This window comes from Myotis davidii, unplaced genomic scaffold, assembly GCF_000327345.1.
Source record: "Myotis davidii unplaced genomic scaffold, ASM32734v1 scaffold428, whole genome shotgun sequence".
Taxonomy (NCBI): Eukaryota; Metazoa; Chordata; class Mammalia; order Chiroptera; family Vespertilionidae; genus Myotis; species Myotis davidii.
Window position 1 is genome coordinate 1,758,661 of NW_006299834.1, and position 19,841 is coordinate 1,778,501.

General features: G+C 50.5%; 1 protein-coding gene across 1 annotated transcript in view; it reads left to right on the forward strand.

The window, feature by feature from the left end:
* The window catches only part of TCF20 (transcription factor 20 (AR1)), a 93,033-nt gene extending 73,192 nt beyond the window's left edge, over positions 1 to 19,841 (forward strand). The window contains 3 exon segments of the mRNA XM_015571911.1: positions 7,955 to 8,048; positions 13,843 to 13,892; positions 19,778 to 19,841. Of these exon segments, the coding sequence (XP_015427397.1) occupies positions 7,955 to 8,048; positions 13,843 to 13,892; positions 19,778 to 19,795 (162 nt within the window). The 3' untranslated portion in view covers positions 19,796 to 19,841.

Here is a 19,841-nt window from a genome sequence, read left to right on the forward strand (position 1 = left end):
TAATCTACGGGAGAAAATTAGTTCCAAAAAATAATCTTCTAACTTTGTTTAATTAAATCCTAATAATTATGTAACTCATTCTAGTTTATAAAACACTTCCAGTTATTTCAGACAACTGTATAAGGAAGGCAGGGTAAAAGGGTTATCTCCATTCTACAGAGGATAAATGGATGGGGTGACTTTGGTTTTCCCACGAGAGCTGACACCCCTGGGTTCTTTTTCCATCGGCCCTTGTGCTGCTTGACCTTTGGTCAGCATTCACGTTAGACCATCCACATTTTACTCTAAAAGCCAGTCAAACCTGGAACTTTTTGTCTTAAGGTACACACAATTCTCGCCAGCCAGTGAATGCTGCTGGCGCTTACACTGGTATCACCATACTTAATATACTGAGGTGTGCATTTAACAGATTCCGTTTCTGAAATTGGTGCCTTTGCTAGAACAGCTGGGAGACATAAATGCAGCTTTGACAGCCATGCACTGTGCCTCATAGCATTGAATTAAACGGGCCTGAGAAGAACTGGGCGACTCTCTGGCCTCCAAGGTTGGCCCTGAAGCCTGGGTGTGATGAAGGTCCCGGAGGCGAGTCTGAGCATAGCAGGCAGCAGCAGATGCCCCAGCTGGTCTCATGAGCTTTTGTGAGGGAACGTAAGGTTGTCTAGCAACTCTAGCGCTAAGGCAGCAAGGACCCAAAACAGAGGGTTTTGTATGTATTGCTTTAACCAACAGCTTGTAGCGCTCCTGGAGGAAAATTTAATAGGTGCAGAGTCGCCTCAAAGAAAGATGTTTTCAGGGCCTCAAAGGCTAGCTGCTTGTATGTAGACCGAGTGGCTGCCTCAGAGCTAACAGGGCTCAGCAGCAGCGGCTTCTGCCCTAGATACAGAAGGCTTCATTAAGAGGGGAAGAAAGCTCTTGCTGTTGGCCGAAAATTAACACATACCTGCTCCACATTCTCCAGGCTCTACCAGCATCCGCGCTTTAGCTCACATTGAAGAGCAGCCTCGTTCGTTTCCTCCGAGCTCTCCAATTTGTCAGACCTCGCATTCGTTCCATTAGCCCACATTTACGGTTCCTGCAGTGTGCCAGGCCCTGGGGACACAAGAATGAAGCTCACAGTTTAGGAGAGAGAGACAAACATGAATAATACTGTGAGCATGAGCAGAAGTGTGTGCAGTGCTGGATAAAAGCCATCTCATGTGTGATCTTGAAGGCTCGAACAGAACTGATCTTCACCAGCACTAATAATACTATGACCCAAATGCATTGGTGCTCTGAGGCTGCTTGGAGATGCTTATTAAACAGGGCGATTATTCAGGTCGCCGTCACAACTCATAGGAAAGCCTTTCTGTGAATGAAGAGGCACAATTCTCCCGGGGCACTTCTGCTGGGGATGGATTAAATTGCTCTTAGGTGATTCAGCTCCTGCACTCTGCCGCCTCCTGTCAGTGAGCCTGCCTCTGGGACAGTGACAAGGGCTGCTGTAAGGATCAGGGAGGGTGTTTGGCCACTTTCTGTTGTCCAAAAACTAAGCATACATTTTATCCTTTATTTCCCAAGATTATAGTATTAATAAAAGTAGGATTCTTGTCCGAGTTGCTTAAAAATAACCTTTATTCCTGTTGTTAAGTGAAAAATGCACTATTGAGATTGGGTTGTTGCTTGTTTGAAAAACATACCTTTAGAAACCATGACTGAAGCCCAGCTGTGTGTCTGATTTGTGTGGGGAGCAGTGTTGTGTGGACTTGCCTCTCCTAGGAATGAATAGTTAAACTTGTAGCAACAGTGTAGTCAAAAACAAAGGACATTTAGCTCTGCAGTGACTGTTATGTTATTTGCATTATGGGAGAATGATAGTGTAATTAGTTTCTTCAGGTGAAAAGTAAAGAATAAATATCTAATTAGAAATGGTATTAGCCTGGGTATTGATTTTGGGTATGGAAGGGGAGAATAGAAGCAGGATATTATAGAGATAATAAGTTTTCTTCTTCTGTCTTCGGCACCTGGCACATGGAATTGCTAGATCATATGGCAGTTCTATTTTTAACTTTGAGGAACCACCATACTGTTTTCTGCAGCAACTGTACCAGTTTTCATTTACAGCAACAGTGCACAGGGGTTCCAACTTCTACCTACACGTCCTTGCCAATACTTGGTGGTTTTTTTTCTTTCTTGTTTTGTTTTTTGTTTTGACAGTAGTTATTCTGATGGGTGTGAAGTGGTACCTTGTGGTTTTGATTTGCATTTCCCTAATGATCAACGTTGAGCATCTTCACATATGCTTATCTTCACATTTGTATATCTTCCCGGGAGAAATGCCTATTCAAGTCCTTTGCCCATTTTTAAAATGGGTTATTTTGTTGCTGTTGAGTTTTAGGAGTTCTTTATATATTCTAGATATTAATCCCTTATCCTACATGTGATTTGTTGATATTTTCTCCCATTCTGTGGGTTGCTTCTTTTACTCTCTTAATAATGTCTTTTTTTTTTAACCCTCACCCAAGGAGTAAGGATATTTTTTCTATTGATTTTTTCAAAAATACGTTTTTATTGATTTCAGAGAGAGGAAGGAAGAGGGAGAGAAAGATAGAAACATCAATGATAAGAGAGAATCGCCAGTCAGCTGCCTCCTGCAGGCCCCACACTGGGATCTAGCCCACAACCCCTGGCATTTGCCCTGACCAGGAATCGAACTGTGACCTTCTGGTTTGTAGGTCGATGCTCAACCACTGAGCCATACCAGCCGGGCTCCAATTAATTTTTAGAGAGAGTAGAAGGGAGGGGCGGGGAGGGAGAGATAGATAGAGAGCAACATATCAATTGGTAGCCTCCCCCTCACTCCCCGTCCTGGGGTGGGAATCAAACCTGCAATCCAGGTATGTGCCCTTGACCCAGAATCAAACATGCGGCCCTCCAGGGTGCACAGGCCAATGCTCTAACCACTGAGCCACTGGCCAGGGCAATAATGGGTTTTGATGCACAAAATTTTTTAAAATTTTCATGAAGTCATATTTGTCTATTTTTTTCTTTTGCTACATGGGCCTTTGGTGTCATAACCCCCAAAATTTTTGCCAAATCTATTTTCATGAAGCTTTTGTCCTGTTTTCTTCTAAGAGTTTTATTGTTTTGTGTCTTATATTTAGGTATTTGATCCATTTTGAGTTAATTTTTGTGTGTGGTTTTAGGGAAGGGTCCAACTTCAGTCTTTTGCATGTGGATATCCACTTTTCCCAGCATCATTTGTTGAAAACACACTGTCCTTTCCCCCATTGAATGATCTTGACACCCTTGTCAGAAATCATTTGACATTGTCTCTGAGAGTTTATTTTTGGACTCTATTCCATGTCTGCCAGTGCCACACTGTTATTACTGTAGTTTTATAGAAAGTTTTAAAATGAAGTATGAGTCCTCTTCTTTTGTTCTTTTTCAGTGTTATTTTGGCTATTCATGGTCTCTTGAGATTTAGTACAAATTTTACGGTAAAGTTTTCTATTTCTGCACACAAAAAGTCTTTGGGATTTTGATAGAGATTGCAGATCACGTTAGGTAGTTTAATAATATTAAGTCTTCCAGTCCAGGAACATGGAATGTGTGTTTTTATCATCAAGTGTGTTGGATTTTGTCATCTGCTTTTTCTGCATCGATTGAGCATGATTATGTGGTTACTTTCTTCATACATTGATGTGACTTCAATAGCATACAAAACCTCTACTCCTTTACAGCTCCGATCTCTGGTTATTGACGACACACAATTGCATTTTTAGACATATAGGCCCCAAAACATAAACTAATAATTTTAAGTGTATTAACTGTATTAGTCTCTTACATCATGTAGAAAACAAAAAACTAGTTACAGACTGCTGTTAGAATACTGGCTTCTGTAATAGCCCGTGTGTTTGCCTTGGTTAAGATCTTCATTTCTCCATTCGGCGTTGATAGACCTCTGGTGCCCTTTCATTTCACCGGCAGGATTCCCTTGAGCATTGCTTGCTGGGTAGGTCTAGTGATCACAAACTCCCTCAGCTCTTGTTTATTTGGAAATATCGTAATCTCTTCCTCACACTTAAAGGACAGTTTTTGCCAGATAAGGATTCTTGGTTGATTGGGGGTGGGGGCTGGAGGTGGGGGAGGGAATTGCACTTTGAATATATTGATGGACTGTTTGCTGGCCTTCGAAGTTTCTGATGAAAGAGCTGCAGCTGCCGAAACCGGTTTGGCTCAGTGGATAGAGCGTCGGCCTGAGGACTGAAAGGTCCCAGGTTGGATTCCGGTCAAGGGCATGTACCTTGGTTGCGGGCACATCCCCAGTGGGGAGTGTGCAGGAGGCAGCTGGTCGATGTTTCTCTCTCATCGATGTTTCTAACTCTCTATCTCTCTCCTTTCCTCTCTGTAAAAACTCAATAAAATATATTTTAAAAAAAAGAAAGAAAGAAAGAGCTGCAGCAAATCTTACCAAGAACCACTTATGACAATTCACTTCTGTCAGGATTCTCTCTTTTTTGGCTTTTTCAAGTTTGATTATGTGTCTTAGTGTGGATCTTTTTTAATTCATCTTATTTTGGAGTCTTTGAGCTTCTTGGATGTTTTTATAGTCGTTCATGTAAGGTTTTCTCTCTCTTTTTTTAATGTACTTAGTTCACACACTGTTTTTGTTTGTTTGTTTTTTACTTTCCCCACATCTTTTGTTATTTATTGAGCATCTTTAAGGCAGTTCTTTTAAAGTCTTTGTCTAGTGTATCCACCATTGTCTTTTTTAGGGACAGTTTCTGTCGATTTATTTTTTTTCTTTGAATAGGCCATAGCCGTGCATTCCTGTTTTTGTGAATGCCTGTGAGTGTCCGCTGAACACTGGACATTTGAATGTCTCTAACAATGTGGTGACTCTGGAAACCAGGGTTTGCTTTTTGTGGTTGTTGCTGTTGCAGGTTGTCTCTGTGCCTAGGATCAGCCTGAGGTGTAAACTTAAGATCTTCTCAGGCCTTTCCTGAGCCCTTCCCTTGGTATGCAGAGTCACTTTCTAATTTCCTCTGTGTATGTACTTTTTCTTGAAGGTCATAGTCTTTAATGTCTGGCTCCCAAAAGCGGAGAAAGCAAAAAATGAAGGGGGTAGGGAATAGTCACTGTTTTAGATCCCTGGGGAGAGGGAGCAACAACAATAGTGGCCTGCCTCTTTATCTCCACCTCTGTGGTCAGGAGCAGCAGCCAGAGAAGAGATTGCCCAATATTGAAGGACAGGGTTCTTTTGCCCAACCTGGCTCCCAAGTTGTGTGCAAGCTGCTGCTGTGCTAAGAACGGAAACTGACCAAGTCATCCCCTGGAAGTTGCAACCCCTGAACAGACTAGAGTTTCAAAATAGTTAATCAGTTTCTGCCAGTGCTGTTGGTGTCCAGGTGAGGAGACAGCTACCTACTCTGCCATCTTCCCATAATCCCAAAATTTGTATTTCTAACAAATTCCCAGGTGGTGCTGCTGCTGCTGGTCCAAGGACCATCCTTTGAGAATGACTGAACTAAACTCTCAGGTTCTGTCTTTAGGCTCTGATATACCATGCAGGGTCTTTCTTCTCTGGGTGCAGTGTAGTAAATTACACTTTTTAATTGCAATAAGCAACAAGCTTTTTATTGATGTAAATGAGATTCCTTTCTTTATGAAAAAGATGGGACCTGTGGTCTGTGGGCTATTCCAGGTTAGGGAGCTTTGGACGCCCTGCAGGGGACTGAGGGGCATGTGTGGAGGTGGGAAGGAAATGACATTGTTCAGATAAGAGCTCGATCACCTCCCTTTCCTGTCTGTAGCCTCAGGTGATGACAAGATCTGCTCCGCAGGCTGCTTTTAGTAGGTGGTCTGTGTGGGAACATCTAGTGTGTGTGTCTGGCACATGGTCATCTTAGGTCACATTTCCTGAGCACTTTGACTGCAAGTTGCAAAATTAAATTAAAAGGTGATTTTTTTAAAAAGCCTTTTCCCTAACAAGTCTGGAGATGGGGTGGTCCTGGGGTTGTTTCATTTAGTGTCAAAGAATCCAGGTTCCTCCGTCTTGTCACTTCTGCCCTCAATGTATTTAGAACTGCCCCCTCATGAGGAAAGCTCCTTTCCCTGCAGACTTGCCTACCAGAAATGCTTGCCACACCCATTCCTAATGGCCACCGCTATTTGAGAGTCACCGCTAGGGTGGGCAGGGCCTGGAGCACAAGTCCTCTGGGTAGCTGGCTCTTCGGGCTCCGTCGGTCAGAAGGGGTAGGGCAGGACTGGCAGTGGGCAGGCCACCGACAAATCAGCCACACTCCCTCCCCCAGTTGACGGTGGGTCCTTTTGTTCTGAAGGGGCCCCTGGCACCGCCAAAAGGAGATGAAGTCTAGGGCTGTCCAAAGTGCTGCCAGCTGTCCTTGGTTTACTCCAGGCCAAGTCATCTTTTATTTCTTAGCAAGGGCGGGAGGCCATGTGCACCCAGAAGGATGTTTGCTTCCGAGAGGAAGTGAGGCTCTGGAAGGACTTGTCTTAAAGCCTTATTCCTGCCCCCTTGTCTCTGGAGGAGTCCAGGGGTCAGCCCAGACCACCTGTGACAGGGAGCAGGTTACTTCCCCTTCTGGTGCTTCAAGCTCCTCATCTGTAGCCTGAGGGGGTTCCAGGGTAGTTATGAAAACTGGATGAGTTGGTCCACATCAGTCGTGTACAGCGCCTGGTGTATGGTGAACACTGGGGCTGGGCTGCGTCAGTGTGATTTTACCTTCAGCGTCAGCATTGGGGGAGCTTTCTCCAGCTCCCTGTTGACCTTACTGCTGCAGGCTGCGGGACGGGCTGCCCTTCAGTCACTTTCCTGGGGAGGGTATGGGTGTGTGGGGAGCCTTTCTTTTCTGAAAGTGTAACTGCTTAGTGCAGTGGTTCTCAACCTGCGGGTCGTGACCCCTTTGGGGGTCGAACGACCCTTTCACAGGGGTCGCCTAAGACCATTGGAAAACACATATATAATTACATATTGTTTTTGTGATTAATCACTATGCTTTAATTATGTTCAATTTGTAACAATGAAATTGGAGGTCACCACAACGTGAGGAACTGTATTAAAGGGTCGCGGCGTTAGGAAGGTTGAGAACCACTGGCTTACGGTCACTTTTATTCTGTTTTTCCTAGAATCAGGAACAAGTGCCGTATTTTCCCGGTAGCCTTACCTGGGTGTGCCATGGCCACCAGAAGCCTGCGTCCTTCCTCAGGGGGCTGATGTGGTTGACTTTATAGCTATGATTATTGATGATGGGACACATTCCTTGTGCCGACAGGAGTGAAAGCTCGCTGTAGCCACTTCAGAGGGATGATGGAGAAGTGCCCCACTTTAAGAAAACCTGACCATTTAAGGAGGAGATCTCAATTACAGAATAATGTCTCACTCGGCCAGAAATTCATGGCCGGTTTCCTAGTGCATTTAAAATAGGATTTGTGTGTAAAAATACCGTTTGCTCACAGGAGCCCATATTTTCTGAAAAGGGAAATATACTTGTATTGGGCATTTGGGATAAGTAGAATAAAAATAAAATCTTAAAAATATAAGAATTGGAAACCAAATTCCACTTTTAATTCTAAAAGGTTTATATATAACTCTACTATCTTACCCTCTCCATCTACCCAAGACGTTCACAGCAGAAATAACACACAAGAGCTTCACACAGTTCAGGAGAGCATGTGGCTGGATGGACTGCGGGGTAACAGAGGCCGGCCGCACACCCACCCTCGCCACTCTGTGGTTCTGTTTATTTGTGAGGCCCGCCCTAGGTCCTTACTGTTGGATCTCCTCCAGGTGTGGGCAGGGAGTGGCAGTTAGAAACGGGCCTGCTCGTCCTGCCACCACAGACTCCCGTCACCTCAGGGCCATGTGCTGATGTCTGGCCTGTGGGGTCTGGGGGCAGCCTGGGGAGGAGGGTTGAGCCTGCGGTGCTGACATGTCTGACTCCTTCCCTTTCAGAAATGTTCCCACTGCCAGGAGGCAGGCGCCACCTTGGGCTGCTACAACAAAGGCTGCTCCTTCCGCTACCATTACCCGTGTGCCATTGACGCAGGTAAGATGGGCATCCAGAGCGTCCGCAGGGTGGGACGTACACTTTCTCTGCCTTCTTTCCCTTTGTTGTCGTTCTTTGTCTTTTTTGACCCTGTTTTGTTAGTAAATTCTAAAGGAAATGCAGTGAGGAGAATAAAAAGGAGTGAAATGGGATAGTTTTTTTTAAAAGCAGTTTTATTCGTATAATTCACACGTAATTCACCTAAGGGTGCAATTCAGTGGTTTTTAGTATATTCACAGATATGCAACCATCACCACAGTCAGTTTTAGTACATTCGTCACCTCAAAAAGCAGCCCTGCATCCTTTAGCCAACAACTCCCGCCCTGAGCAACGACTGATCTGCTTTCTGTCTCCATGGACGCACCTGTTCTGGCCATTTCATATCAGTGGGATCAGACAGATATGTGGTCTTTGTGCCTGGCTTCTTTTATTTAGTATAATGTTTTTCAGGTTCACCCATGTTGTAGCATGTATCAGTACTTCATTTTTATTGCCAAATAATATTTTATTATAAGGAGGTATCTTTTTATTTACTTACCATTAATCATTTGATGCACATTTAGGTTGTTTCCACCTTTTTATTATTACAAATGCTGCTGCTGTGAACATTCACATACAGGTCTCCATGCAGACTTAATGTTTTGTTCTCTGGGGCGTAAACCTGGAGTGGAATTACTGGATAAATAGTAGCTCTATGTTTAACCTTTTGAAGACCTGCCAGACTGTTTTTCAAAATGGCTGCACCATTTTACATTCCCTCCAGCAGTATGTGAGGGTTCTAGTTTCTCCATGTCCTCATCAACACTTGTTATATTTTTTTAAGAATAGTTTACTGATTTTGAGAGAGAGAGAGAGAGAGAGAGAGAGAGAGAGAGAGAGAAACATCAACCTGCTGCCTCCTGCATGCCCCCTACTGAGGATCAAGCCCAAAACTCAGGCATGTGCTCTGATCAGGAATTGAACCGGTGACAATGCCCAACTGAGCCACCCTGACCAGGGTTTGTTTGTCTTCTTCTTATGGCCATCCCAGTGAATTTGAAGCTGTAGCTCATTGTGATTTTGATTTGCATTTCCCTGGTGACTAATGATGTTAAGCATCTTTGGTGAAGTCCAATTTATCTATTTTTTCTTTTGTTACTTGTTGCTTTTTCTCACATCTAAGAAACCATTGCGTAATCCAGAATCAAAGGTGTATGCCTATGTCTTGTCCTGCAGGTTTGATAAGTTCAGCCCTTACACGGGTCCTTGACCCGGCTCGAGTTCATGTATCCGTGGATGAAGCAGAGTCCAGCTCAGCTTTTTGCATGTGGATTCGTTACCCCAGCGTCTTGTAGAAGAGACTAATCTTTCCTCATTCAGCGATCCTGGCACCTTGGTGGCAAACCAACTGACCGGCCTGGCTGGCATGGCTCAGTTGTTGAGTGTCGGACTATGAGCCAGGAAGTCACAGTTCCATTCCCGATCGGGGCACATGCCTGGGTTGTGGGCTTGATTTCCCCAGTGTGGGGCATGCAGGAGGCAGCAGGTCAATGATGTTTCTCTCTCTCTCTCCCTCTCCCTTTGTCTCTGAAATCAATACAAATATATTTTAAAAGAAACAAAGAACGCCAGTTGATCATACAAATATGTGCTTATTTCTGGACTCCTCCAGTACACCCCGTCTTGATCACTGTAGCTTCGTAATACATTTTGAAAGTGGGAAGTGTGAGCCCTCTGACTTTGTTCCTTTTATTTAAGATTGTTTTGGCTATTCTGGGTCCTTTGCTGTTCCATATGAATGTTAAGATCAGCTTGTAGATTTCTGTAAAAAATAGCCATTGAAACTTTTATAGGACTTGCATTAACCTGCAGATCAATAAGGGAGTATTTCCATCGTAACAATAGTCTGTCTTCCAACCCATCCATGGATGTCTTTCCATTTATTTCAGTTTTTAATTTCTTCTAATGATGTGTTGTAGTTTTCGGGGTATGTTTTTCATTCTTAGGTTAAATTTATTCTTAAGTATTTTTTAAGTTTTTGGTGGTACTGTAATTGGACTTTTAAATTTCAGATTTTTCATTGTGAGTATATAGAAATACAGCTGATTTTGTTATATTGATCTTATATCCTGCATCTTTGCTCAGCTCATTGATTTAAAGTTTTTAGTTACATATCATCTGCAACAAGTTTAATTCTTCCTTTCTAATCAGATGCCTTCCTTTTCTTGCCTGATTGCCCTGCCTAGCACTTCTAGTGTAATGTTGGATACAAGTGGCCAAGCTGACGTCCTTGTGTCGTCTCTGACCCACTAACTAGTGTGGCAGCTGGGGGCTGTTTTAGATGTTCTTGGGCAGCTAAGGAAGCTCCCTGTGTTCCTAGTTGTGGAGTGTTTACCATGAAAGGGTTCCAGGTCCGCTGAGATGGGAGCAGTGTTGGCCGTGTGATGACTGAAGGAAGAAAAACCTTTTGTCCAAGAAGTGCCGTCCAGTGATGAACGCGGAAGGCTTGAGTTCTGATCAGCATCAGAACTGGGGGATCTTTCTCCTCTAAACCCGCGTCTCCTCAGTGGGTGTTTTCACCGGTTACTTTGTGAGCATGAGACCGTCACCTTCACCTTCACCCAGCTGGCCCTCAGCCAGTGCTTGCAGGTCAGGGAGGGAGAGAAAATGGAGAGACGAGCAGTGCAGCAGGCGGCGTGGTGCCTGTTACCTCTCGAGTCTTCCTAGGTTCTGAGGGGAACGTGGCTTCCATGGGAGCAGCTGTGTCTCTCAGAGGCGGGTCTGGTGAGGATTTGGCAGGGAGAGGGTGGAGGCGTGGCTGACGGGGTGACGGAGGCTGCGGCAGCTTCACAAGGTCACTGTGTCTTGGGCATTTCTGGGTCTTTTGATGACTCGAGTCACAGTGACCCAGAGGCCTGTGCCGCCCTGGGAGGCAGGTACTTGTGTTTGTCCCTCTGGGTCTGCAGGAATTCTCTTGTGTATGAAGGACCTTTGCATCCCAGAAAGGCAGTCACCAATTGACCTTCTTGCCAATTATAATGAAAGTAAGTCCCATGTCTCATGGAGTGAGGAAACATTGGCCATTTTCACCTCTGCCTTGCTGCCCACCTCCCAACCCTTTCAGAGCTGCTGGTGTCTCGGGGAAACTTTGATTACTGGGGACATCTCCGTAGAAACAGCTCTGTGGCTCCTGCAGCTCCCACACGCATGCACGTTTGTGACATCATGGTTAGCTGTTTGGTGTGGTTTGTTATGTCACAGGCACCAGATTTGGCTCCAGGTGGGAAATGCAGTAATGAGAACATGAGTGCTAGTAATGCACTGAGCCACAACAATTAAGACCAAAGGAAAAGCGCTGTGCTGGCTCAGGAGCGATTCTGCTGTGCACAGAGAATCTTGCCTGGAGGGACTCCTCTCACCCTCCCACCCTCACAGTTCACTCTCTGCAGCCGCCTGTCACGGCTCTCTGTTGCAGACTCGGATCTTGCAGGCAGGGTTCAGCCCTGGGTGGGTCATTAGAATGACTCGTGTCTGGTCCCTCCCTGGCTCCTGCCTGTTCCCCTCACTGAGGCAGTGTAGGCTGGCGGGCCCAGCCTGGATTCTGTCAAGATAAAGTGCTAACTGTGCCTCGGAGGTCAGTTGTACATGAGCTGGAGACCGGGTGGGGCCTGGCAGATCAGAGCGTATTCATTAGACCTCGCTCCTTGAGCCCCCCCATCCTCAGCCTGGGTTCTGTCCACGTGCGTGTGGGTATCCACATGCTGGTAGGAGGAGCGCCACAGTCCGCCCTGCATCTAAGCTCCAGGAGAGAGTGAGCTCACCCTTCTGGGCCGTTGAGATTTGCGTGTCTGGAAGCCAGCTGGTTGACCAGACAACCTTGTGAGTCTTCCAGCCCGAGTGATGCTCAGCGAGCCTCTCTGCTTCCCTGGAAGTGCTGACAGGCCCTCCGCCCCGTCAGTGTGGGACTTTGCCAGGGGCCTCAAGGAAACAAACTGAGAGACCGGTTGGCCAGCCGCAGGGCCAGGCGCCTCTCAGAGACCTCAGAAGAACTTTACTGCCCTTGGCTCTTCCTTGAGCAGGGACAGGCCCCCGTGCCCTTCCGGGTGTCAGCTCTCCAGCAGGATCTTGCCCTTCCTGATGGCCGGCGGGTATGAGAACAGACAGAGCATCTGTCCGTTGGCTTCCTGCTTGGGAGGCCTTGCCAGAGGCGGACGCTGTCTCCGACAGATGTGTTTAGGACACTTCTGTTTCCACAGATCCCTGGTGTTGGCTCCAAGCTGCTTAGTGTGTACTTCTATTGTTTTATTTCTTTTCTACTTTTTAACTTAAAGGGAACATGTTTCCTAACTCTAGCCGTATTTTACTAATGGTCCGTGCCAGCTGTTCACGGCTGCAAGGGGAACTGAGGCACCTCATCCTCTCTGAGAGCCGCCGCGGCCTCAGGTGGCCGCCCCACGTGGGCTCGGCTGTGTCTCCTTGGCCAGCGCCCAGGGAAGGAGAGAGCCTCTGAGTGCCAGTCTGCCCCTTGCTGCTCGGAAGCGCAGCGGGAGCCTGGCCACGCCATGTACTGTGGGTTCTGAATGAACGCACTCCATTTACTGCCTTGCGCCATGCTTGCGGGGGAGGGGCGCAGACTTTCTGAGCTCTGGCCCCGGGGTTTGCCTCATAGACACACCAGGACTCAGAGGGCAGTAGGCCTAAGTCAAATTATGAAAGGGCCTTTTTTATTTGTGTAGAATAAGAGGACCTCAAATTTTTTCATTGATATGTTTCCTTGCTTTTTTACCTTTTACTTGCAAACTGTGGGTACTCAGGCTGCTAATCTGGACCTCCGTTTAAGCCTGAGTTAAATTGTAAATTTAAGAAGGCTAAGTACCGTGGCTGCCTCCCGCCACGGTGCCTGGGAGCAATCTGAGACTGTGCGATCAATATTTATTAGCATTCTGCCACCACATCTTGCACCAGTGACCTGGCTGTCGGTCTCTGGGAGCTCGGTGTGCAGCGTGGACTCATTAATGAGATTTCCTCGCCCACGCCTCGCACTGCCCTGGCGCGGAGAGCTCTACTCACCTGCAGGCTGTCATCGAGGATGCTGTCTCCGTGTTAGAAGTTGGAATGAATCATTTTCCTCCGAGGATTAATATCCCTCACGGGGTTTCTCGCCTCTGAAGCGTTTAGCGTGGGTTAGGCAGCTCGTGTGGGGGCTTCCCCGTCTCCGTGGGCCGTGGGGTGAAGGGGCAGCGGCTCTCGGGCCTGGCCTCCCTCCTGTCTCTGACGGGAGGCTCGGCCGGGGAAACGGTGCTGGAGACACAGTGTTTCCTCCCGGAGCCATGGCTGGGCCTGCGGGCGGGCTTCGCCTAGAATCGGGAGGGTTAAAAACAACATTTATTAGCGATTGTTTCTGATGATTAAAACAATGTAACATGATGGAATTACGGAAAAAATTAAATCACTTATAATTTTACTAACCATAGAAGTACCACTGTTATAATTCAGTAGATTTCCTTTGTCCTTTTGTAATGTATATAAATATTTTGATACAATTAGGATTGTACTCACACATTTATATATCCTGGTTTTTCAAGTGATTTTACATCATGAGTATTTCTCATATACCGTTAACTATTTCGACATGTTAATTTTTAAGTGATACTTCATGTTGAGGCACCATATTTACTTGGGGTGTCTCTAATGTTTTCCTCTTGGGAATCATAGCGCGGGGACCTCTTATCGCCACGTCCAGCCCTGTCAGTCCGGCCTGTCAGTCACCTGTGCTACTCGCCAGCCCTAGTTGACTGTCCCTTCTGTCTTGCAGATTGTTTGCTACATGAGGAGAACTTCTCGGTGAGGTGCCCCAAGCACAAGGTGAGTCCCAGCCCCCAGTGCCCGCTCCTGGCAGGGTGGTGGGGGCTCCTCCTGAAATGCCTGCAGACGTGGCAGGACGCAGCCTGCCTGCGCCTGGCCCTGGCGGACCTGCGGTGTGGGGTCGGCGCCGTGTGGAGAAGTGTGTTGGAGAGAATCTTGTTTGTTACAAGAAATTAGAAAATCAAACTCAATGAAACTACTGATTCCCACGTTAGTTTAATGGAGCCCCAGTTCACAGGTCGTGTGAGGTGAGGTTGTTGTAGGCCTTGATACATAAGCAAAGGCGTTTTCCCAGCCAGGGAAACAGCTGCCTCCGGGATTTGGGGGACACTCAGCATTTCCCAGGTTTTACTTCAGCAGAAGCAACCGGCGTCCGCAGTTGGCAGTTGCTGCTGCTCCCTGTTTCCCACTTGGCTCAAGAGGTGTCTCTGGGCCCTGGCTGGTGTGGCTCACTGGACAGAGCGTTGGCCTGCAGCTGAAGGGTCCCGGGTTCAATTCCAGTCGAGGCCACATACCTCGGTTGCAGGCTCCTGGCCCTGCTGGGGCACGCGGGAGGCAACCAGTCGATGTCTGTCTCTTACATCGGTGTTTCTCTGTCTCTCCCTCTCCCTTCCACTGTCTAAAATTCAATGGAAAAAGTATCCTCGGTGGGGTTTAAAAATAATAATAAAAAAATTTTTTTTTTTTTTTTTTTTTTTTTTTTTTTAAAAAGAGGTATCTCCCCTCTTTTAGGACAAGATGGAAGACAGGACGCTGGTCTGTGTCTGAGAGGGCGCGCGCGTGCACGTGTGTGTGTGTGTGTGTGTGTGTGTGTGTGTGTGGAGAGGAGGCGAGGACAGGAGGAGCCAGGCAGCCTGAAGGGGGACACACCACCTTGCAGCTTCTGCAGCGCCTGCTGCTCTCCTCTGGCCGAGCTCACACTGACCCCTGGTGGTCACCGGCCTTCAGTGTCCAAAGAGGGCCAGAAAGTACTAGAAAGAGGTTACCCTTGACAGGTCCGCCCTCAGAGCGCTCCTGAAGGTGCCCACTGAGGCTTCTCTTTGGAATTATTTCCAGAGATGGACCGTAGGATCTACAGTAATCTAGTTTTACTTAATCTGCATGTTTTTGTTTTTTAAACTTCCTTTTTTTAATGGGCACGTTTTGCCTCTGAACACCCTGTCTGAGTGCTCCTGGTCGTCACTCAATACTGACTCGACTTTTTCTTTCCTTTCCATGTGCTGTTCCTTTCCTCCCTCCGCCACCCTGACCCCACGCTCCTCCCTGTCCCTCCTGCCTGTGTCCTCGGCTTCGCCCGCACCAGCCTCCCCTCCCATGCCCTCTCCCCGCCTTGCAGAACAAGACAGCGAAAGGCAGCCTCAGCACAGAGCAGTCGGAGCGGGGGTGAGGGGGGCATGTGTCGTGGGAATGGAAAGTACAGCAAGCACAGGTGAGTCGGGCGCCGCCCCTGCCACTCCCGGTGGGTGGCGGCCTCTGCCCTGCTCCTCGGCCAGGCTGCAGCACGTGATCGGTGATCGGTGATCGGGAACTGCCAGCACCAGGTGGAGAAAGTGTTTGCCGTGTGCTGCTTAGGCGTTGGAGTGACTGTTCTGAAATCAGGCCTGGCGTGTGCTCCGGGGGCAGAGGCAGCAGCCTGGCAAGACAGCCTCGGGTGGGGCAGGTCAGCCTCGGGTGGGGCAGGACAGCCTCGGGTGGGGCGAGGCCCTCGCTCCTGGCTCAGCAAGGCTTCTAGCCAGATGTCATTATCTGTGAAGCTTGCGGTGGTTTTCCTTTGGAAAACAAAAAATTCCCCAAGTTTTGTTATTTGAAGTCTTTTTCCTGGTACTATGAAGGATTGATTTTTACAGAGGGAAGGAAAATCCCCTCAAAGATTTAGTAGACTTCAGCATTGATGTAGCTTTACCCTGGAAATCTCAGGAGGTTGGGTTGTGCTCTGTGAGCGTGTCTGCGGGCTGTGGTCAGGGCTGGCGGCCGAGTCTGCGAGCAGATCACCCAGGCTCGCGGTCCTGGAAGCGGCATGTCCCCGGGGCGGGAGGAACAGACGGGAAAGAGAAGAAAGGAAGCCAGAACATCACTGGGGCACTCGCCAGGCAGGACGGGGGTGAGGCCGTTGTCTGAGGTGTTCCTAGCGGGACTCCTCTCCCGAAAGGGGGGGCCCTGTCTTTACTCCGGGGTCTGAGACCCGAGCAGGGGTGCTGGGCTGGCCCCTTGGGGTGGTCCCTTCGCTGCCTACAGCGGCTCTGCCTTCGTCTGGACCACCTAACAGTGACCTGGGGAAACGGACTTCAGTGCGGAGTGTGGCGGGCTCCTGCCCCGGGGCGGGGACAGGACAGGAAGCTGTCGAGCGAGTGGACCCATGGTCGTCGTCAGTAGCGGCCACTGGCCGCCGTCCTTTCCCGCTGGGCAGCCCTCGGCTCTTCCGGGAGTTTCTGTCAGCCCTTCGTGTCCCCCGCCACATCCTGTGCTCCCCTCCAGCCAGGCAGGCAGCGCTGCCTTCGCTTGGGGCCACGGTGGCCATTCCTGGGGGTGCCCTGGGAGACTGGTGCATTTGCCGTTTGGGCCGATGGTTTTAGCCGTGGGATCCCACTTCGTGTGTAAGAAAAAGGGGAAGTCGGGGTGCTGGCCTCTTCTTGGGAGTTGTTTTGTTCACCATGTCTTTCCGCTCCATCTACTCCTGGCCCTGCCAGCTGACAGCCCACCCCACCGGAGGGGCAGGGGGATCAGGGCAGGAGCCTGGTTCTCCCCTGAGGTTGGTGCCACTGTGCCTGTCTGCACAAACGAAACCAGCGGCCCCTCAGCGCGGCCCTTTCCAGTCTGTGGAGGTGAAATGGCCTCTCCGAGGGAAAGGATGGACATACTGCGTCCTGTCCTGTCCTGTCCACCTAAGACGTTTATCTGCATCTACTGTCCCCACAAGGCAGGACCCTGTCCTGGTGTCTGAGGTCAGCAGTCACCCTCCTCCAGGCCCGGGCACCCGCTGTCACCCTGTGCGGATTGTGCAGGAGCCCCGCCCTGAGGCGCGTTCATCTGGCGTCCGCGCTGGCTATCGGCCAGGCAGAGGGTCAGTGGGTGTGCATGTAGGTCCGCTGCCTGCTGCTTCAGTTTCTTCCATAAAGAGACCACCTTTGGAGAATTCCGTTAAGAAATAAAATGTGCCCAGCACAGCCTGCGTGGGGCGAGGCCTCGGCATGGGCGGGGCCAAGGCTGCAGTTGGGGCTCTGCCTGCACTACCCCGTCCATCAAAATCCTGGGTCTGGGGGTGCAAGTCCTAGTCCTCCACCACTCCCCACAGCATGTGTGTGACCTGCCACTTGTCCCTTGCCAGGCCAGCCATGCCAGAGAGGAAGCATCCTTGGGCAGCCGTCCGGTGGCCACCTCCTGCCCATTTCTTAATGTGTGGTGCGCGCCGGGCAGCTGGTGGGCAGGGCTCTGGCAGCAAGGCCCCTGTCCCTATCTTCCATCTTGTCATGTAGTAAACAAGGAAGGCCCCTCCGACCCCCAGCCAGGCCCCATCCGGTGGTTGGGAAGCAGGAACTCCATCGCCACTGCTTTGTCCTGGGTGCGAGGGGGTGGCCCCTGCACACGCAGCCTCTGTGGTTGGCATGTCACACAGCCCGCGTGTGAGCAAGGATCCCGACCTCGAGTCCGCTTCTCTGGGCCGGCCCAGCGAGTCCTGGGATTCCGTTTCCAGAGGAGAGCCGCCTGTCCACCCCCGCACACTGCTTCCCGCACAGACCCGCCCGCAGGAGCCGCGCGCCTTAGCCCAAGCCCTCCCGTTCTGCCCTTCTCACTGCGGAGGCCTCGTCACACCTAGAATCCCACCCCCTCCACCCGCCCCTCCGAGGCTGCAGAGGCTGCGCTTCCTGTTAGTTCCTGGCCCGGAGGGCTCTGCCTCCAACCTCATTGGCCGGCTCCCACGGGGCCTCCCTCCTCTGTCTCCGCCTCCTCCCTCCCTGCAGCCATCAGCATCACTCATCTCCACTAGTCCTGCCGTGAGGAGGGGACCGGTCTGTGTGCCTGGAGCGGGCATGTGAGGGCGTCGTGGTTAAAGGAGGCGTGCCCCCCAGAGAAGGTGTTCACTCACCTGACTTTACCCCCTGTTGGTACAGATTCAGAATGAGATCTCTCCCCCGCACGGCTGGGCCTGCAGGTCTGTGTGAGAGGAGGGTGCCCAGCCAGGCTGGGTGCAGGGCACAGGACAGCCTTGGGCCACAGAGCTGAGGCTGAGGGCGGGCCGAGGGGTGGGCGAAGGCTTGGCCCAAGCAGAAGTCTGCCAGACATCGAGGTGCCTTTTTAGAGAGAACATGGCAGACCTTCCGTGCGGGCTGCAGCTGCCGGGCATCTGCTCCCGGCTCTGTAGGCCGTGCAGTTAGGCAGCACCGTTCCCACAGCAATTATACCCGCAGCCCCTGTGTGGCTTTGGCCACGTGTGTGACCTCTCAGCCTCACCCGGTTGCAGGGTCAGGCCTCTGTGTTACCTTGAAATAGCATCTGTAAAGCCACTGGCAGAGTGCCTGGCACATAGTAGGTGCTTCAAGAATTTTCTTCCTGTGCTCCCTATCCGATGAGTGTTTTAGAACTGAGAAGTTAGGGTCCGTTCCATTCGGGGTACGTGTACTTGGGCCAGTCTCACCTTGAAGCCTGGGGAACAGCCCTGTTGGGGAGGCTGGAGTGAGGGCAAGACCGGGTGGAGGCACAGCCTGCCTGCCGAGCGCTGGGGGCAGACCCTGCCCCGTGCCCCACCGCAAGCAGAGCATCGCAGGGTGTGCATGGCATCTGTTCGTTTCACACCCCCGATCCTGCATCCCCTGCAAGACTTGCCTCTCTGGTCATTGGGAGGTCCCCAGTAGCACCCTTGTCATCGCATTTATGAAGGACCTTTGGTTCCTCTCCCCTCGGCGGCAGCCCCAGCCTCCGGAAAGCCCAGTGTGGCCAGAGGAGTCTTTCTGGCTGGCACGACCTCTGGGGAAGTCACACTGTCACCATAGACACCCTGAGAGCGGCCGGTGGCTCCGCACTGCCTGTGTCCTCGGGGCCGGAGTCCAGGGTTTACATGGGGACAGCGCCCTGCTGTCGGCAGTGCCTTCCTGCTACGTGTGCTCTGCTGGGAATCTCTCTGCCAGAGCAGGGATGTGCGTGCTTTAAATAGAACATCTTAGCTGGTGCACACAGCCAGCTGTATGTTCAGCATATTAGTAAGTTTTATGGAAACTAAGGGCTGTGACGCCTGGGTTTCGCTTGTGGGAGGCGGAGCGATGAGCCTGCCCCCTAGGGTGCTGTGCTGCGAGGCTGCGCCACGCTGGCTTCTGGGCCAGTCTCTCTGGACTGTGTCTCTAGGACCTTTGCACCCGGGGGCGGGGGGGTAAGGGGGGGGAGCAACCCTACATACCCCTCGAGGGTCATCGGGGCCCTCCTGAGCCTGGAGCTGGGCTGGAAGAGGAAGGGCCAGCAGCAGGATGTGGGGAGCTGGGCGGCCCCCAGGGGCAGGGCTCTCTCTCTCATGCAGAGCTGGCTGGCCGGCGCTGTGAGTCAGGGGCTGGGCCACCTCTGTGAGGACCAGCCTGCCACTGGGTGCTGAGCCGCAGGCCCCAGGTGAAACACTCCCAAGCAAGGGTCACCTGGAGGGCAGCCCCCACCTGGAGGTCGGGAGTTCTCTCCTGGTCTGTTTCTTCCGTGCCCTGGGCAGGCGGGCACTCCGTGAGGGGCCCTCAGCCTAGTCTCCACAGCCGAGGGTCATTGCTGACTTCAGGGGTGTCCCGGCCCAGAGCCACCGGTGGCTCCACCCCTGGTCTTGGGTGTCTCCCAGGTCAGCAGCTCCGTCATCGGGCCTGTGGCTGCTGGGCCCCGTGGAGGTTCCCACACCCACTGTCTGCTCTGTCTTCCAGGTGAGACTGTGGAGATGAGGAGGAGACACTCGTGATGGATGGAAATGGTCCTACTGTGCAGCCA